The sequence below is a fragment of the Balaenoptera acutorostrata genome, chromosome 3 (assembly GCF_949987535.1).
Source record: "Balaenoptera acutorostrata chromosome 3, mBalAcu1.1, whole genome shotgun sequence".
Lineage (NCBI taxonomy): Eukaryota > Metazoa > Chordata > Mammalia > Artiodactyla > Balaenopteridae > Balaenoptera > Balaenoptera acutorostrata.
Window position 1 is genome coordinate 126265607 of NC_080066.1, and position 19665 is coordinate 126285271.

Here is a 19665-nt window from a genome sequence, read left to right on the forward strand (position 1 = left end):
AATTATATTCTTATAATTTATTCTTACAATTCCTCACAAACAAGGAACATTTCACTTGAATGTTTTTTAAATCACTGGACTTAAACTGTCAATAAGAGTGATTAAACCAGAGGAAAGGATCAACATACATAACAGTTTTATATAATGTTGGCAATTTTATTTTTAATTTTTAGTTTTGATATATAATTTTAAAACACCTAGTAAAAAGCAAAAAAATGTATATCACTGTTGGATATATGGTTAATTGTTTCACTTAGTAAACTAATTCATCAATTAGTAATGACAGTTTTTACCTGCTTCTTTCATGGAAGTCCGGTCTATCATTCCTTTTAATATATAAATGTTGCCTGATAAAGTCCTAAGTTTGTTGTGCTTAATCCGTTCTATAATTGCATTACTGTGCCAATATATGTTAGTGATGTCTCTAGGAGAAAAAATAGCTTAGTTAAAACCAAAACATTCACATTTTAACAAGAGTCACAATGTACATATATAAGCATGTAAATTTATAACAGAAAGTAATAAATTTGCCCTCCAGCTACAATACTATTAATCTAATTACAAAACATTTGAGGGCCAAACATTGCAACAGAACTCAACCTGTTGGCTAATGTGATCCTCAGAGTACCAAGAAACTGTATTGTGGCCAAACCATACCCCTAGTATAAAATATATCATTAGCAAGAAAGCAGAGCCTTCTCTATCTGGTGCTAACAACTGATGCTCAGCTTCCAAAGGATGATTTCCCTGTCCCTCTCCTCAGGGGCTATACTGTGTTAGCTTTCACACAGTTATATGGTTTGGATTATTCTAATCTTGCGTTTTTTCCCCTCACTATATAGCCAAACGTCTTTACCTTCCTCTTTGGAAAGTACCAAAAAGAGGTTCAAACTGCAGTATCAAATCACTGACCCACAAATCTACTCTTCATACTTCCTTACGTGAAACTAAGAATAAATATAAAATAGAAAAAACGAAGTATGAAGATGTATTAGATAAATGTTGAACATCCTTTGTTTCATTAGATAACTAATAAGAAACATTCTAAATATAAATGTAATAAATAAGAAAGTTAAGTTCTTTAGTTTGGTCAAATGGAATTAAATTCATACATTATACTTTAACACAATATTCTCGTCTTCTGTTCTTTCTATCTTTATTTATTTTATTTAACAAATATTTAAATAGTACTCTAAAAGTACTGTTCTCAAAGTCTTATAAATATTAACTCATTTAATCCTCAAAATAACCCAAAAGGTAGGTCATACTATTATTGTCATCATGCAAATGAAGAAAATGAGACTGAAAGAGGATAAGTAATTTGCCCAACTCATATAGCCAGTAAAGAGCAGTAATGGGATTCCAACAAAGACAATCAATGCTGCCTCTGGATATTAAGGAAATGGGTGCAAGGCAGGCAGAAATAAAGTGAGCAAGACAGATTCTATACACTTAACTTATAAACTTGCAGGTAAGTATCTTGAACAGTGATACACTGTATTGTTTTATTACAACCTTTTATTACAATTTTTTTTTTAACTACTAAGGAAATTGGTTTTGAAGAATAGGAAACTGTGCTAATAGAGTAGCAGAACTAGGCAAAGCCCACTTACCAGATGATGCTTTCGCTTTAGGGAGAACCAGAAAGTGCCAATGATTACTTAATATGTAGCTGTATGGCAAAGTGTTATATATTTTGATTTCTTTTCTGGATCAGTAATTTATATCTGGTTGTCCCAATTTAGATGTGAGAATCTGGACTGAAATGCATGTAGTAAATATTAACTAATCATATATAATTAAGCAGATAATACCAGTTCACTTATTAGAACCTCTGAAAAAAATAAAGCACTGTGTATACAAATTTGAGCTGTCACTATTTTAAAAATAATTTCAGTTAACAGACAAAAGCAAGAAAGCTGGTTACAATCACAATGGTCATACTCATTTTACTTACTGCCATCAGTCTGTAACCTCATTAGAAAGTCTTTATTTTGTACCAAGATGCAATTTGTCATGCATCTCCTTTTAAGCTCTTACACACAAGTATATCTTATCACAAATTTTATTAAAAGAATACTGAAAAGTTACACTTACATCAATTTTCCTTCTACACATATAGCAGTGTTATCATTGATGACTTTAATCATCCATTCCTGTAGCTGGACTACCTAATTAAGCATAAAATGAAGTATGTTATTTTTTGTATTACTTGTAGCATATGCATTACAAAATCGATTTACATTAAATTAAAAGAAAAAACTTATACGAGTAATCCAAATGAGTCCTTAGTGTTCAACTACGTAAGAATCACATTCTATTTTAAATAGCAATAAGGTAAAAACTCTTATATATAATTGAACAAAAGATGAATGGAGGACTTCCCTGGTGGCACAGTGGTTAAGTATCCACCTGCCAGTGTGGGGACATGGGTTCAAGCCTTGGTCCGGGAAGATCGACATGCCACGGAGCAACTAAGCCACAACTACTGAGCCTGTGCTCTAGAGCCCATGAGCCACAACTATTGAGCCTGCGTGTCACAACTACTGAAGGCCGCACACCTAGAGCCTGTGCTCCGCAACAAGAAGCCAGCCACTGCAACGAGAAGCCTGCGCACTGCAGCAAAAAGTAGCCCCTGCTCGCCACAAGTAGAGAAAGCCCATGCACAACAATGAAGACCCAATGTAGCCAAAAACAAAATATAAATAAATTAATTAAAAAAAAAAAAAGATGAATGGAGAGAGACTGAACTGAGGTTGTAATGCAGAGTTTGCTCTACAATCCAGAATCAATTATACTTTAAATATTCTTATGTCAAATACCCTTAACCACTAGGGAAAAAAAAAACACCTAAAATCCTAAGGTATCCATTAAAATACCAAAACTCACAAAAGACCCAATAACTTGGAGAAAAAAACAGTTGTGTAATATACATTTCACCATCACTCTTACCCTTATATAATTAGAGCTTTTTTTTTTTTTGCAAAGTTGATTTGGAGTTGCATTCAATTTCCTATAAAGGTGACTGCTAGTAATCTATATTTAGTATTCTATTCCAAAGCAAACATCTGAACAGCTCAGAGAATTCTTTATTTTAAGACAAGTAAAATCCTACATTACTATAAAGGAAGATTTCTGTGAACAACTGTGTTATGAAATTATTGCTTTTATTGTGTAACAATCTAATAATGAACTATTTCTGATGAGAAATACAACCATAAAAGTCATACTTTTAGTCACCATTTATTTTATATATAAAATTATAAACTTACATATAAAGACAAATTATTCTGTGGTAGTTTTATGCTGAGTCAGGAAACTAAAATGGAAGGGTATTCATTTAAAAAATTACAGGTAGGACCTGGGAAACAGGCAATAAAATTTCTTTTTTTTTTTTTTCCTACTTCTGCATTTGGAACTGTAAGATATATCGAAGAATCTATCAGATGGAGATGGTATTAACAATAAAAGCTAACAGTAGGCAGTGTTCCAAGCATCTAAGATACATTGACTCATGTTATTCTCATAACACTAGGAGGCAGGTACAATTATCTTAATTTCATAGATAAAGAAACTCTGTAAAGTCTAGTTCAATAACTTGCCTGTATCACACAGAGTTAGTTAGTAGCACAGATGGGTTACAAATCTAGGAATTTTGGCTCCATGATCCTGTATCATACTGCTTAAATAAAATACCAAGGGACTTCCCTGGTGGTCCAATGAGTAAGACCTTGTGCTCCCAAAGCAGGGGGCCCAGGTTCTATTCCCTGGTTGGGGAACTAGATCCCGCATGCATGCTGCAACTAAGAGTCTGCATGCCGCAACTAAGAAGTCCTCACACAGCAACTAAAGATCCCACATGCTGTAACTAAGACCCCGTGCAGCCAAAATAAAACAAAAAACAAAACAAACTATGTTGTTAAAAAAAAGAAAAAAGAAAAAATCGGAACTTCCCTGGTGTCGCAGCGGTTAAGAATCTGCCTGCCAATGCAGGGGACATGGGTTTGATCCCTTGTCCAGGAAGATCCCACATGCCGTGGAGCAACTAAGCCCGGACACCACGACCACTGAGTCTGCGCTCTAGAGCCTGAGAGCCACAACTACTGTAGCCCGCATGCCTAGAGCCTGTGCTCCGCAACAAGAGAAGCCACCGCAATGAGAAGCCCGTGCACTGCAATGAAGAATAACCCCCGCTCACTGCAACTAGAGAACTCCCACGCACAGCAACAAAGACGCAATGCAGCCAAAAATAAATTAATTATTTAAGAAAAAAATCAAATATTCATTCATCAAACATTTGTTGAGCTCTACTATGCTCCAGGCATTGGTTGAGGCATGGGATTCATCCAGAAACAGAATAAAATGGCCACCCTCTTTAGAGCCAACATTCGTGTTGTATGTGTGGTGGTGGTGAGGGTTGGTGATGGGGTTGGAAGCAAGCAGATTGGTGGTGGTGGTGATATTCAAATAAATGGACAAATAAATAATAAAATGTCAGGCAGTGATAATATTAAAAATAAGTATAAATGGAGGATTTTTTTTTTTAGACAGGATAGTCAGAGAAGGTCTTGGAACAGAGAACTGAATGAAGTAAGGGATGAGCCATATGGATATCTGGGAGTAATTCTTCCAGGCAGAGGGAACAAGTACAAAGGCCCTAAGTAGGTAGCAAGGAGGGCACAGTAGCTTGAAAAGAGTAAGCAAGAGAGATGAGATGAGGCTGGATATCTCCAGGATTGAATTATGTAGAGTCCTATAAGCTATGGTAAAGGTTTAGTGTTTTCTCTCTCTCTCTTTTTTTGGCCGCCACGCGGCATGTGGGATCTTAGTTCCCCAACCAGGGATCGAACCCGTGTGCCCCCCTATCCCCCACTCACAGCCAATGAAAGTGCTGTGGAGTCTTAACCACTAGACCACCAGGGAAGTCCCAGTGATTTCTCTTGAGGTGAGAAGTTACTAGAGGATTTTGAGCAGAGGAGTGACATGATTTAATATTCTATTAAGGGGCTGCTGGGTAGAAATTGGCCTATATATAAAGATTCTGGCCTCTATTTAGAAAACAGACTGAAGGGGAGAGAGGCAATAGTGGAAACAGGGAGACTATAAGGCTACTGTAGTAATCCAAGAGATTACTGTGCCTTGGACTAGGAGGTAGTGGTTGAGCAATAACGAGTGGTCATATTCAGGACAGTAGAGACAACGGGATTTCTTCATGGTTTAGATGTGCAGTATGAGAGAGAGACAGAGAAAGAGAGAGATAGAAAAAAAAGCCCAAAATGAACCTAAAATTTTTACCTAAGTATTTGGTGAAATGGTATTACTATGTACCAATATGGGACACAATGTTAAATTTGAGATGCCTACTAGGTATCAATAGAGAAGCTGTACAGATAATTGCATATGTGAGTAGGGTTTACAAGAATGTTCTGGGCTGGAGATATATATTTGGGAGCTATCAGCAGAGAAATGGAATTTAAAGCTATGGCACTGCATAATAATAGTCTAGAGAGTATGTGTAGAGAGAATCAGTTCCTAGGACTGATTCTAGGGAATCCAATATTTACAGGTTGTTACAGGAGAAAGCAGCAAAGGGGAGTGAGAATGCCCAGTGAGGTAGCAGAAAATTAGGAGAGAGTTTCTAGAACCTAAGCAAAAAAGCAATACACCATTTTGAGAAGGATGTCCTGATTCACTGTGTTAACCTCCCTCATGAGTGACAGAATAAGGAATAAGAATAATCATTGGATTTAATGATATGGAAATCATTGGCGAACCTGAAAAAAGCAATTTTCATGGAGTAGTGAATATGAATGTCCAAAGTGAAACTTGTTCAATAGGGATAGAGGTAAGAAGAAATGATCACTGTGAATACATATACCTCATTCAAGGTGTTTTGCTGTAACAAACAAAAAAAGGTGGAGTGGGATATGGAGTAAAAGGAAGGTAGACTTTTTCTTCATATTTTTTAAAAAACGCAGGTCATGTTTCAGGTTGTTTATATACTAATGGGAATGATGCAGAAGAGAGGAAAAAATTGAGGGGATAATTAGAAGGACGAAGTCCTTTAGGTGGTAGGAGGAAATGAACTGGCCTTGAAAAGCAACGCAAACTGTTCATCCATTTTAACAGAAGGAAACACGGAATGTGTGGATACAGCAGCAAACAGACTGATAGATTTGGTGATGGGAATATGAGGTTCTCAATGAACTGAGAATGAGGAGGAAAGAGACGGTTTGGAGGTTTTAAGAGATAATAAGAGTGGCATACTCCTCTAGGAAAGTCAGAGTGTGGGGTGGACTGACAAGTGAAATCTAGCAGGACTGATGGGCAATACTGAGAGCCCATTTAGGGTTTGTTGTCAAATTTAAAATGAGACTAGTCAACATCATTGTGCATTTTGTTCCAGTCATCTTCCACTTCTCAGGTACAGGTATGTAGCAAAAAAAAAAAAAAAGAGTAAAATTTAACCAGGGTTACAATTTTGCCAGAGGAAGACAGAAGGAAAAGCAATAAACAGAACTGAGAGTTTAGTCAAGGGGATGATTATAATGATGGACCATGGACTCTATGTAAGGTAAGAGAAATGAGGACAGAAAAGATTTGATGAACTGAAGGTTGTCTTAGTGGGGTGGAGTATTGATGGTGGGGATGGGGGAGAAGTACTAGAGGTAGAATGATCTGAGCACACAGGATTTAATAGTGAGAGTGGGATGCTTCAAAGTGAGAAGCTGGTGCATGGACTGGCAAAGACAAGGGATGGGTATGACTAGAGTTGAGGGTATTGGTAGCGAGAAGATCTCTGAAAATCAAGAATTCAAGGAGGCTGGATAGATTATCTACATGGATACTGATGTCACAAGAGTTGATGACAGAAAGAGTAGCAGAGGAAAAAGTAACAGGTGTCCAAACACTTCAACAAGATGCAAGCTCATGACTAGGAGGTTGCACTATAGATGACTACAAAAGGACAGAGGGAGTGGTAAAGCCTTATGGCACATGCTTCAAAAGTTAGGGAGGGGGAAGGAGTGGTTTTAGAGAGAATGAGGAACAAGAGGAACGCACATTATATCATCTCTAGGTCCAACAGAATATGGGATACGGGAGAAAAAAGAGCCACCATTTAAGAGAAACAGCCATAATTTTAGTTAGAGCAAAGTTAAGAAATGTTCATAGAAGATTGAGAATATAACATTTTGCTAATGCTGTAACTCGAGTCCAAGAGAGCAATGTAATGTTGGGAGAGTTAGAGATGAGTGAGAGACTGGGTCAGACTAAGGCATGTATGGAACTGTATAGAGATAAGAGACCTGGGAGGCTTGGACTTTGTGTAGTAGCTGAGGTAAACAGTACTATAGAGATGATGGAATTAACACTGTAGGGTCTCTTAGAAGAGATGTCTTTAAATCTTTTACTTAACCCACCTCATATTTTTAAGACAACATCTAAAACTTTTCCTTGTAAGTCTAATGCAATTTCCAATAAATACACTGAGATACAAAACTGTAACTGTTATATAGCTCTTTAAAATTTAGACAGGGACTTCCCTGGTGGCACAGTGGTTAAGAATCCGCCTGCCAATGCAGGGGACACAGGTTAGAGCCCTGATCTGGGAAGATCCCACATGCTGCAGAGCAACTAAGCCCGTGCGCCACAACTACTGAGCCTGTGCTCTAGAGCCCACGAGCCACAACTACTGAGCCTGTGTGCCACAACTACTGAAGCCTGCGTGCCACAACTACTGAAGCCCGCGCGCCTACAGCCCATGCTCTGCAACAAGAGAAGCCACCACAATGAGAAGCACGTGCACCGCAAAGAAGAGTAGCCCCCGCTCACCGCAACTAAAGAAAGCCCTCGCACAGCAATGAAGACCCAACGTAGCTGAAAATAAATAAAAAAATAAATTTTAAAAATTTAGACAGAATTCAAATATCATCTCAGTCTGATACCTACAATCATCCTTTTAAAAATAAAGGCTCAAACCTTTACCAATTGGGAAGTTTACATTGTATTTTTCTCCTTGAACTTGTATTTCTATTACACTTCCTTCAGAGAACTTATCCTAATGTAACATAGTTTGATGGTCTAAAGTCTTTCATTGATCCCTCTGTATTACAACAGAAAAACTTCTCAAATCTTCAGATGCTGTAACTCTTCTTTTAATTGCTCTGTTAATAGAAGCCCAAGAATCAGGAAAAAAAAAATTTAAGAAGAATACCTCACTGTTCATCCCCAAAGGGAGTTGAAGACTGTACTAGTAATAGAACAAAGTAAGAGTTAATGCCTAGGTCTTACTTTTAATCCTCTGCTCTTTTCACTAGGCCACACTGCCTCTACACTAAATAATAACAAAACCCCAAAATGAAGATACTGTTAATGAGGAAGCAAAAGAGCTCATGCTCTTGAAGAATGGGGGTAAAAACAAATATACATCTGCCTTAAAAGTTTTCCTACCTTATTTTTTTTAACTCCATTTGTAATAGTTTGGCATGTACTTGGAGAAAGCTTCCAGGCATTGTTTTTTGATCTCTGAGGTATTCCTATATGAAATCTTGGAGTTGCAAGCACAATTTTACATGTATCATTCATGGAACCTGGAAGATCAGTCTCTCTGGGCATTGTTTTCTCATTTCCTTCCTTAATTTCCTGTTTTGAAGTGCCTTCTGTTGTAATCTTACTATCATCAGAAACCATTAACTGACTGCCATTTTTAAAAGGAACACAGAGAGTCTCAATGGTGGTATTTTGGGATTTTTCACAGGTAGAATCAGTGCCTTCTAAAACAAACGTGTCCTTTTTGGACTTAGTGGTTGCAACTGTATTCTCCTTTGAGTGAAGAACTTGTCTAGCCAACTGAGCTCTAGTTAATGCCTTGTTTGAGACTCCTGCAGCTGAATCATTTTCATGTTTTTGGTTCAGAATTGGAAGCTCTGCAAAAAATACAAAACCAAACAAAATTTATAGAAGGATAATATGAAATTAAAAGAGAGCAAAAGAACAATTGAAAACTTTTAATATTTTTTCTTTTTTAAAACTGAAGTATAATTGACTTAAATATTAGTTTCAGGGTATATAACATAAGGATTCAGTATTTTTACACATTACAAATAACGTACTACATAGGATCACCACAATAACTAGTTACCATCTGTCACCATGCAAAGTTATTACAATATGATTGGCCACATTCCCTATGCTGTACCATGAAATCCCCGTGACTTATTTATTGTATAACTGGAAGTCTGTATTACCGATCTCCCTCATCTATTTCACTCATTTCCCCCTCCCCAGGCAACTACCAGTTTGTTCTGTGTATGTATAGGTCTGTTTCTGTTTTGTTATGTTTGTTCATTTGTTTTGTAAAACTGTTTATATTAAAAAGTCTTCAGGTTAGAAATGTTCCACCCTCCTGCCCAGTCTGAGTGCTGCTGGCTTTTACAACTCAATCTTTTTTATCCATAGTCAATGCCTGTTGCCTACACAGGGGAAATAATTATCTAGAACATTTAGCCATACATTGAAATAACAAACTAAAAACAAACAAAACAAAACAAAAAGTGCTTTACCATAAGTTAAATTGCATAGAGGTGCCTTCTTTTCCTGCTGATATTGAATCTTTTGCTTGACTGACAGGAAAGTATTATTTGATGATTCTGAAGGAACTTCTTGGACTGAGGCTGCGTTTTTTTGTTTTTTGTTTTAAAAGAAAGAAGTTGAGTTGTATTAGTCACTGAGAAGAAAAAAATGCCTTTAAAAAAATCTTGGAATAGACTTAGGTTCAGTAATGATCTGACCAATAGTGTATACTTATGGAATATATGACAGTTACATTAAGTTTTTTCCCTTTATTATTGTCTCATGCCTTCAACAGATTCTCTATACCTACATTATGCTGAGAAAGAATTTTTTTAAAACTTCTCCACATTACTTGCCAACTCTAGACAAAAGTATACTACTAAACTTAGAAGCCTAGACATCTGGAATAACATTCTGTTTCTACCACAAATCAGTGTTAAGGTTATATATGAAGTGCCATCCAGCCTTGAAAATTCTGATTTTGCTTCTGGTTGCTGGAAATTTCTAAAATGTGGAAGAACAGTTGAAAAGTTGTAACTTATACTTTAAAAATCAAAATGTTGAGATTCAGTAGCAGACTAAACCATAATTTATACTTCTTTGACATCTCTTTAGCAGGTCTTCAAAGGCACAAATCTGGAAGGCTTATCAACTAGACAAATAGGAACTAATAGTATTACTTAACATTTTATTCTGCTTTACATCCTAGATGGTTAGTTTTGTTTCTTGAATACAGAAATGAATTTCTTTCACACAGAAAGGGGAAGGTAATCAATTTAATTTGTACCAGAGAAGGAAAAACTGAATTATTTTATATGTTTAATTTGAAATATTATACTTGAAAAAATCGGTAGTGATTATACTTTAATAAGTATGCCGCTTTGGCCTTAGAAACCTTAATATAAAGATTCTATTATAATGATGTGTCATAAAAGAAGGGTAAGTTTCTATTTCTTTAATTCATTCTACTAGAAATGACAAGGCAATGTAGTAAAGATGAGTAGGTAATTCAATCAAATATTACATGCTATACAGAATTTGGGCCATTTATTTGAGAGTCCAAGGATCCATGCAGAGACTCTCCAAAAGATCTCTGAAATTATATATGAAATCTGTGTTTGTATATATGTGCATTTTCTGGGGAAAGATTCATCAGATTCTCAAAGTAGTCAGTTACTTCTTCTCTCTAATTCCACTTTACATATAAAACATGCTTTAATATACATTATTTCATTTGCTTCTCCCTTTTCTCCTAGACTGTATGAGATTATTTTGTATACTCCCCCACCTCTATCTTAAACTTCCTTAGAAAACTCTGCTTTTTGTGTCAAAATATATCACTGTCTTTGAAATGCAACAATATACCCACAATCTATTGTGTAGTAGTTAAGAGCACAGGCTTTCCATAGATACCTGTATTTAATTCTCAGCCCATCACTTACTACCTGTGAGACACAGAGTAGATGTGACATATTTAAAAGCTCCATCTCCTAGACTATTAAATGAGCATATAACCATAGTGTTTGCTGAAAGAATCAAAAGAAATAATGCATGTAAAGTATCTTTATCAATTATTGCAACTCATTAAAATCTGAATTTCAAGTGTCCCAATTTCTGATCACCTTATATCTTTCCAGATCATTCTCTCAAATTCACTGACTATCCCAACAAGACCTACACCTCTTCACCTCCTTCATGTCTTCTTTTCTCTGTCTAACCAACTTAAATTTCATGGCCAATTGTGACCACCCCCTTGCACACACACACCCCAACTCCTTTGTCCTTTTTTCACATCATCCTACAGGCACACCTTGGAAATATTGTGGGTTGAGTTCCAGACCACTGCAATAAAGTGAGTATCACAATAAAGTGAGTCATGTGAATTTTATTTCTCAATGCATATAAAAGTTATATTTATATTATATTGTAGTCTATTAAGAGTGCAACAGTCTTATGTCTAGGAAAAAATGTACATACCTTAATTTAAAAAATTATTGCTAAAAAGGCAATTTTTATTTTTATAGCAACTTTACTGTTAAAAAATGGTAACCATTATCTGACAACACAGGATTGCCACAAACCTTCAATTTATAAAAACCGCAATATCTGTGAAGAGCAATAAAGTGAACTGCAATAAAACGAGGATGCCTGTATTTGGCAAAATTACCGTCCTGATAAAATCCAACCCCCTTCCTATTCCCCACCAGCACCTATGCAGCTAGAGGAAAACTCACAACCATACTGATTGGTCTTATCTAAATTCATGCCCACAAATCTCAAGTAAGTCCTTAACATTGCCCAGGAAATCAGGCTAGGCCATTTACTCTTTTGCTCTCCTACACTATTCAAACCTCCTCAAACTTCAATACCTGCTACCTATTCTCGCTCTCAACTGATGACTTGACTTCCTGTTTCAGATTATTTCTTAAGTCACATAACACTGCCTATCTTCTTGTTTGATGTTCTGTTTATGTTCCTAACGAAGGCCAAACATCCACTTTTAGATTCTATTCCCTCTCAACTACTCAAGAATATCATACTACAAATCTCAGTTTTTTTCCTTCCCTAGTGGATCATTCCCAACAGCACACCAAGATGATGTTATTTCACCAATCATTAAAAACAACAAGATCTTCTTAAACCATATTTCCCGTATTTCTCTGCTCCCCTCAAAAAGAACTGTCCATGTTCACCATCATCAATTTCTCTCCTCACACTCTCTCTTCAACCCTCTTGAAACACGTTTTTGCTACTATCACTCCACCAAAACTGCCCACATCAGTCATCAATGACTTCCACGTTGCTAATCCAATAGTCAAATCTCAGCCTTCATCTTTCTTGACTGATTAGCAGCATTAGACACAGCGAATGACAACTTCCTCAAAAGCATTTTGTTTTCTTGGGTTTTTCTTCTTCCTCATCTTCTCAGTGGCCTTCAGTACTTCCTACTCTTTCTTCTAACTTCTAAATTTCAGGGTGCCCCAGGACTCATCCTTGAATGTTTTTTCTGTGTACACTTACTCCCTGATGATCCCATCTAATCTCATAGCTTTAAATACCATTTAGGTGCTAATGACTCACAAATGTATTTTTCACACCTGGACCACTTCCTTAAATTCCAACTAATTTTTTTCAAAAGCCTAATTCACAACTACACTTCAATTTTTAACAGACATATCGAAATTGACATGACAAAAAACATAATTGCTGAGCCCCCAACCCCACTCCACCTCTGTCTGCCCCACCTCAGTTAAATCGTTCCAGTTGCTCGAGCAAAAAAAAAAAAACAAAACCAAACAAACAAATCACCCTATACTTCTTATATTCCACATCCAATCTCTAAGCTAATGCTATTGGCTCTTCCTTCAAAACATATCTGGAATTCAGCCACTCCTTATTATCTTCACTGCTACCACCTGACCAAGCCAACACCATCTCTCAACTGAATTACTTCATTAACTATTTCAAATTTAAAAATGTAAATCAGGTCGTGTCATTCCTCTGCTCAAAACTCTCCAGTGGCTCCTTAATTTGTTCACAATAAAAGCCCAAACTCTAACATCCACCTATAAGGCCCTGCATTATCTGACCCTCTATTTATCTGCTCCTTCCCAGCTCTGTCCACTCACTCCATGATAATCTCAAAGCTAGTCCAGATGCTTCTATTTCAGGGCATTTGTACCAGCTGAAGGATCATCCTTCCCCATTCAGTCCCCAAGATATCTGTATCTAGTGCCTCCTTCAATTTTTGGCTCAAATGCCACCTTATTGAAACATTGACCACCCCACTGAAAATTACAACCTCCTCCAACTCTCCCCATCATGCTTACTCTTTTTCTTTCCAGAGCATTTTTCTTCTATTATACCCTAAAAAATACTTATTTGGTGATCTGTCTCCCAGCAACTGAATGTAAGCTAGCTTCACGAGGGCAGAGATTTTTGTTCATTTTGTTCACTGCTGTATCCCGCCCGAGTGCCTAAAACAGTATCAGACACAATAAACACTTTTTAAACCAACACGTAATAAAACTAACCTCTTAGTGAACTGTCTTCTGGCTGGAATGATTTGTTGTTTTCCTTTTCTTCACAGAGGTAGGTATGCTGTAATACTCCTTCCTCAGCTCCGTTAGGAGTGAAAATTTTATTACTTTCATTTTTTGGTGGTTCCAACAAACTGTTTCTTGATGCTTGTTCTTGCTTGTTACGTAGTACTTTTTCTTTCATTCTTTGAAATATTTTTCCTGGTGATTCATAGCTTGCTTTATTTTTTAATCCATCCTTGTTGGGCTTTATAGCACTGATATCAAGAGAACTGTTAGAGGCGGTAGCCTCTGCTAGCATGGTAGACTGAAATATATTTTTATTATTAAAAACTGTTACTTCTAGGAACTGACTCTTTTTATGGTCATTCCATTTTAAAGAGGACTTCTGATATTTCGCCAAATCTTTTACAGGAGTAAGTGTGCCTGAAGGAATGTTGTCAAAAAATACTGCATGCATGGGCATATTTCTCCTCTGAGAAGATGTCTCTGAAGACAAGTGAATTCCTGGACGTTTCAAAGGTGTTGCAATCATCTTGATAAACAGTAGCAACAAATTTCCTCTAACAGAATATTCACTTAAACACAATTTTCAGGATAGACCTTCAGCAGGGGGCCAGAAGAACCTGTAGTTCAATGTGAAATCAACCTTTACCATGCTTTGGTACAGAAAAAGTTAAGTTTATTTGCTTTCCATAACAACATTATACTAATTAAAAGGTTTAATCGGTTCATAACAACACTGGATAATCTATAGCTCACAAATCAGACTAAGATTTTATATTTTTGTTAAAGCCTCATTTTACTATTTTTCAATGATAAACAGTTTGGCTTTTAAATTTACTTCTCTACGAAAAAGCAGCTTTCACCAAGGCTTCTACTTAATCGCTCTAGGGGCTGAATTTTGAATATGTTTTTGAAATTTATTCGAACCTCAAGTCCTGGAAGTTCCAATCTAATATTTGCATCAAAAAACATTAACTGACATTTGCATATGGCACTACATTAAGTTATAAAAGATTAAATTTCACCAATATGGTTTTTCCTTTTAGGCACTTAAATTTTAAGGCAGCAGCTACAATGCTATATCCTAATGAAGGCTAAAAATCCATTCAATTTTTAAGTTAAATAATCTCCAATCCTGATTTTGTTATGCTGCAGAACATTTTAATTGTGAGGTTTCAGTTTTAAAAAAACCCTCAAATCAAAAGTAAATTATATTCATTCTAATTTTCTAAACATTTACTGCTACTTAGAATTTTTAGAGGAAATCATGTATTTGGGCACACATGGTCTTAGACTTGTTTTAGCTTGCTTCTTACATATAAATTTTATTTCCCACACCTAGAAATTAAGATTCTAGGTGATGAACTATACAGTTACATTCTGTAATACCTGGTAAATTAACAAAATATTTCAACCTGAGGAGCTCGGAACTTGAAAATCTAGATTTATAGCATCTCTGATCACTGAATTTATAACTATTCCAACCAGTCTTTGACATCATATAAACATAAAAAGCCTATTTAAGAAAATACAAATGCAATCAGACCAAAGACATCAAGTATCTTTACCTACAGTAACTTCTGTGAGAAACAAATATGCAAGTTAAAAATTCATATACGAATTACCATTTTATCCGGTAGAAAAAAAGAAGGAAATATTCCTTGATAACAAGAGCTGACAAAAAAGGGTTATCCTGGGAATGACACAAAAACCACTGAATTCAGCAAATATGTATTAATGTATATATTTATGCATTTGGTAATGTGCTAGTGACAGGAACGCTGTGCTGAGAGTTGTAATACTCACTAGCCATTCTCTTTAAGCTCTCAAAACAAAAATGAATAAACTGGGACAATTGCATGGAAAGAAGGCAAAGTATGTGCAGGTTTACACTATCTCAATTCCTTAGAACCTAATGAAATGCTCAGCAGGAAGTATAAACTGCAAATAAACTAGCAGAACTAAGAACACGCCCAATCTGTAGCACAACAGTCCTCCCCCCACCCCACTTCTCCCAGGGGGGGATACATTATAAGACCCCCAGTGGATGCCTGAACCTGTGGATAGTGCCAAGCCCTATATATACACTATGTTTTTTCCTTTACGTACATACGTATGATAAAGTTTAATTTGTAAATTAGGCACAGTAAAGAATAAAATAAAACAATTATAACAATATACTGTAATAGGGACTTCCCTGGCGGTCCAGTGGTTAAGACTCCGCACTTCCAATGCGGCAGGGCGCGGGGTTGATCTTGGTTGGGGAGCTAGGATCCCACAGGCCACGCGGCACAGCAAAAATAAATAAAAAATAATAAAAAGTAATAAAAGTTATGTGAATGTCATCGCTCTCACTCAAAATGTCTTATCGCACAAATTTAATGCCTTTCCAACTTAACTAAGCATTTATCATGCATTGTGGCTGTAAACTTTTGCAGTTTGGGGTGCAATAGCAAAACCTGCATGCATTTCTTTTTCCTTCTTCACAATTTTACAAATAGAAGATTCGGTTTTAACCCAGACCTTAACAACCTCAGCATACGATTTTTTTTCCTAATTAAGTCAGGAGCTTTCAACTTTTCACTTAAAGGAAGCACTTTACAGCTTCTCTTTGGCATATCCAAATTGCCAGCACCACTACTCTTGTGCTTTGGGGCAATTATTAAGTAAAATTAGGATTACTTGAACACAAGCACTATGATACCTCGATAGTCCATCTGATAACCGAGAGGGCTGCTAAGTGACTAATGGGTAGGATATGCTGGACATAGGGATGATTAACATCCCTAGCGGGACAGTGTGAGATTTCATCATGATACTAAGAAAAGCATGCAATTTAAAACTTATGAATTGTTTATTTTTGGAATTTTTCATTTAATATACTCAGACTGCAGTTGACTGAAGGTAACTGAAACTGTGGGCCGAGGAAAGTGAAACTGCGGGTAATGGGGGTGGGGGGTGGGGACTACTGTACACACACAGAACTGTTTTCATCTAAAGGCAGATAATTACAATCACAGTGAAAGTCTCCAAGAACCAGCACACAACTCCTCTCTTTCATGTTGCCCAACTTCTTCCTTCTCAATTCAAACATGTAGTAGGATTGAGAGGTGTGTAGTCAAGATTCTGAAAATCCTCAAATTCCACTCACCCTCCCCAAAAGATGCAGGAAGTTCCTCTTTAAATAAGAAAGAGAAGCACCTCTTTCTTATTTATGTGATAAAGAGCAACTCAATAGAGGCGAAAAGAGTTGCCAATAGTTGCCAGGTTTCAGTGCGGTTGGTGGAAAAGAGAAGGATATAGAGAAAAAAAATCACCTAGGATCTTCTCTGACCATAGAGGCTTTGCAGAATAGATACAGAAGACAAACAAAAAGCCACTGGGTAGAGGCCACTCAATAAACACCTGAAGCCCCATTCTCTTCCTAGTTAACAGAAAAGCAAAACAAAGAAAATAAATCATGATGCTCAGACTCCAGGACTGAAGAAGAGAAGGTGAATTCTAAAATGGTATGCTTGTGCCTTCATTAACTGCTTAAAACTACTGGAAAATCTAATACTTATAATTTATTCTGAAAACTGACAAATGCTGATGTACTAGGAAAAAAATGGCTATTTATTCAAAATAAATACTCAGGCGTGGGAAAACCATTATATAAAAAAGCTAGCTATGAGCATTTATAGTATGTAAAAGGCAGGCTAAACAACTGTTATCATGGATATGATACTGAAAGTAACTTTTACTCTTCTTCCTAAGAAGACATGAAAAGTTCTAGGAATTTACTGTTGTGGTAATATTAATAATAATTATAATGGAATGGATCAAAACTCCCAAGGCACACTAACCAAAACTGGGAGATAGAATTGGGAAAAAAATGAGAGGAACAGTAAATTAACTGGCAAATTATACATTTGGGGGGAAAAATGCAGCATATGACACACTGAGGGCCAATATAGATAACATTCAAAGAAACCAAATGAATCAATTTAAAGAAATGATCAACACAAAAAATGGCCAAAGGACATTTATGGCAATTAATGGAATACAAAAGGCCAATAAATGAGTCAAAATGACACTCCATTTTACTAATAAATGAAGAGATGCAAATTAAAACAGTGAGACTTCTTATGCTTATCAGATTGGTAAAGATTAATTTCAAAATATAGGTGTGCATGCCATTGGTCAAGAAATTCTATTTAAAATTCTTTTTCTTATAGAAACATCTACATAAGAATGCAAATATATATGTGGTAATAATAGTCAACATCTACTGCATATACATCAGATACTACTTAACCTTACAGCAACTCTTAAGAGTTAAATACTGTCATTATTCCCATTTTGAAGATGAGGAAACTAAGGCATTGAGTGGTTAAATAACCAGTCCAAGGTCTCACTTACAATGATTAAGAGCAGGACCTCAGTCTATCTGACTTCAAAGCCCAAGTTCTTAAACAGGCCCTATACAAGGATGTTCACTAAAGTACTGAGCTAATTAGAAACAATCTAGATGTCTACCAAGATAGGACAAAATTCTACTGTTCACTGAAGTACTGGGCTAACTAGAAACAACCTAGATGTCTATCAATATGGGACAAAATTCTGCTACATCCATACAACTGAATTCTATGTATTCAATAAAAGGATATACACACACACGCATATACTGACATAGAAAGTAGCTAGGATACACTAAATTTAAAAAGCAGCAGAACAGGACGTACAATTGAATTTCTGTAAAAAAAAAAAAAAGTCAAAAATAAACAAACACATCCAGGAGCATAAGCATAGGGGAAAAAAACCCGTGAGTATACCAAATTGTAAACAGCGTTTATCTTTTAAGGGCAGCATTTATCTTTGATGAAGGGGCCTCCCACTACCTAAATAATTTTACTTACATTTGAAAATATTTGCAAGTAATATGCAATTTATCAGAAAAAAAGCTGGATGGATCAATTGTTTCGTTAGCTCTGTGGATGCTGGGTTCCAAGGTGAAGAATCGGGCAGTGACGCACACAATTCTCCTACTTGGTAATCTTCTAAAAAAAAACTTTTTTTCTATAAGTGATTTTAGACGAAAAGCCCGGAGCGCTCACCATCGAAACGAATCTGAAGGAAAGTAGTCTACTCTCTTGATAACTACAGTAGACACGCAACAAATACACACCGAATGAATGAGTAGCTGTGATACCACAGCCAAAGCCAGAAATGTACAAAAGTCCGCGAGAGCCCGGAATGCTGAAGTGCTGAGACTCGCGGCGCCAGAAAGGACCGGAGGCAGGAGGCGAGGGAAGAGGGGCGGGGTGGCCGTACCTTGGGTGAAGGGCCTGGCATGGCGAGACGGCTGCAGTCTGGGCTCGGCTTCGTGCTGGAGCGGGGGACCTGGGCGCCCCAAGACTCGCGCCTCTGGCCCAAGTCGGCCCCAGCTCGCAGCGGCCTAGCCCCAGGTGACGCTCACTTTCTCGGTGAGGTTCCCTAACACCTAAACAGCTTGGGAATTCAAATTTGAAGAGCCCGCCCTCCCAGCCAGCCCGGGATTGGCGCGCCCAGGAACTGCGTCACCGTGCGACTCACTGGGACTCGAAAACTGGGGGCGGTCCCCGCTCCGCGTGAGCAATGCTATTTCCATAAAAACTGGGCAACCCCAAGCTGCCGCGGGTACTGGGCACGCACCTATAGTCGTCCTCGGACTTCGTTTCTTCTTCAGAGGTGCGCCAGCCCCACGTTCCGCCGCTCCTCCCGAAATGCTCTGAGGCAGGAAGGCCTACGTCAGACGTCGCCTGCGCGCCCCCGCGCTACTGCAGTTTAAGAAGTTTGGCCCTTCCCGGCTACCCTCCTGCTCTATGTGTGAAAGCTAGCAGCTTTTGGTTAGCGGTTCCTTCCTAGTGTGAGGAAACAGCTTGCTGAATACGTTTGAGAGAGCTTTTAGTTTTCTCAGACCGTCAGATATTTGAGGCCGAGAAGGAACGTTTTGTTCTAGGGGATAATGGACTGAATGCAAAGTTATACTTGCAATGGGATGTTTAGTTTGAGCTATTCCCCCAGG

General features: G+C 37.2%; 1 protein-coding gene across 3 annotated transcripts in view; it reads right to left on the reverse strand.

Annotated features, from left to right (window-relative positions):
* Positions 1-19363, reverse strand: part of MIS18BP1 (MIS18 binding protein 1) — a 59563-nt gene extending 40200 nt beyond the window's left edge. The window contains exons 1-7 of one of the 3 annotated variants that reach the window (XM_057542624.1): positions 19293-19363; positions 13608-14239; positions 9564-9674; positions 8452-8927; positions 7834-7878; positions 2098-2171; positions 294-424 (exon numbers count right to left, since the gene is read on the reverse strand). In XM_057542624.1, the coding sequence (XP_057398607.1) occupies positions 294-424; positions 2098-2171; positions 7834-7878; positions 8452-8927; positions 9564-9674; positions 13608-14148 (1378 nt within the window). In that variant the 5' untranslated portion in view covers positions 14149-14239; positions 19293-19363. Of the gene's footprint in view, positions 1-293; positions 425-2097; positions 2172-7833; positions 7879-8451; positions 8928-9563; positions 9675-13607; positions 14240-18932; positions 19224-19292 lie in introns of those variants that run through there. The other 2 variants (XM_057542623.1, XM_057542625.1) reach the window with 2 other exon arrangements.
* Between the last annotated feature and the right edge of the window lie 302 nt (positions 19364-19665).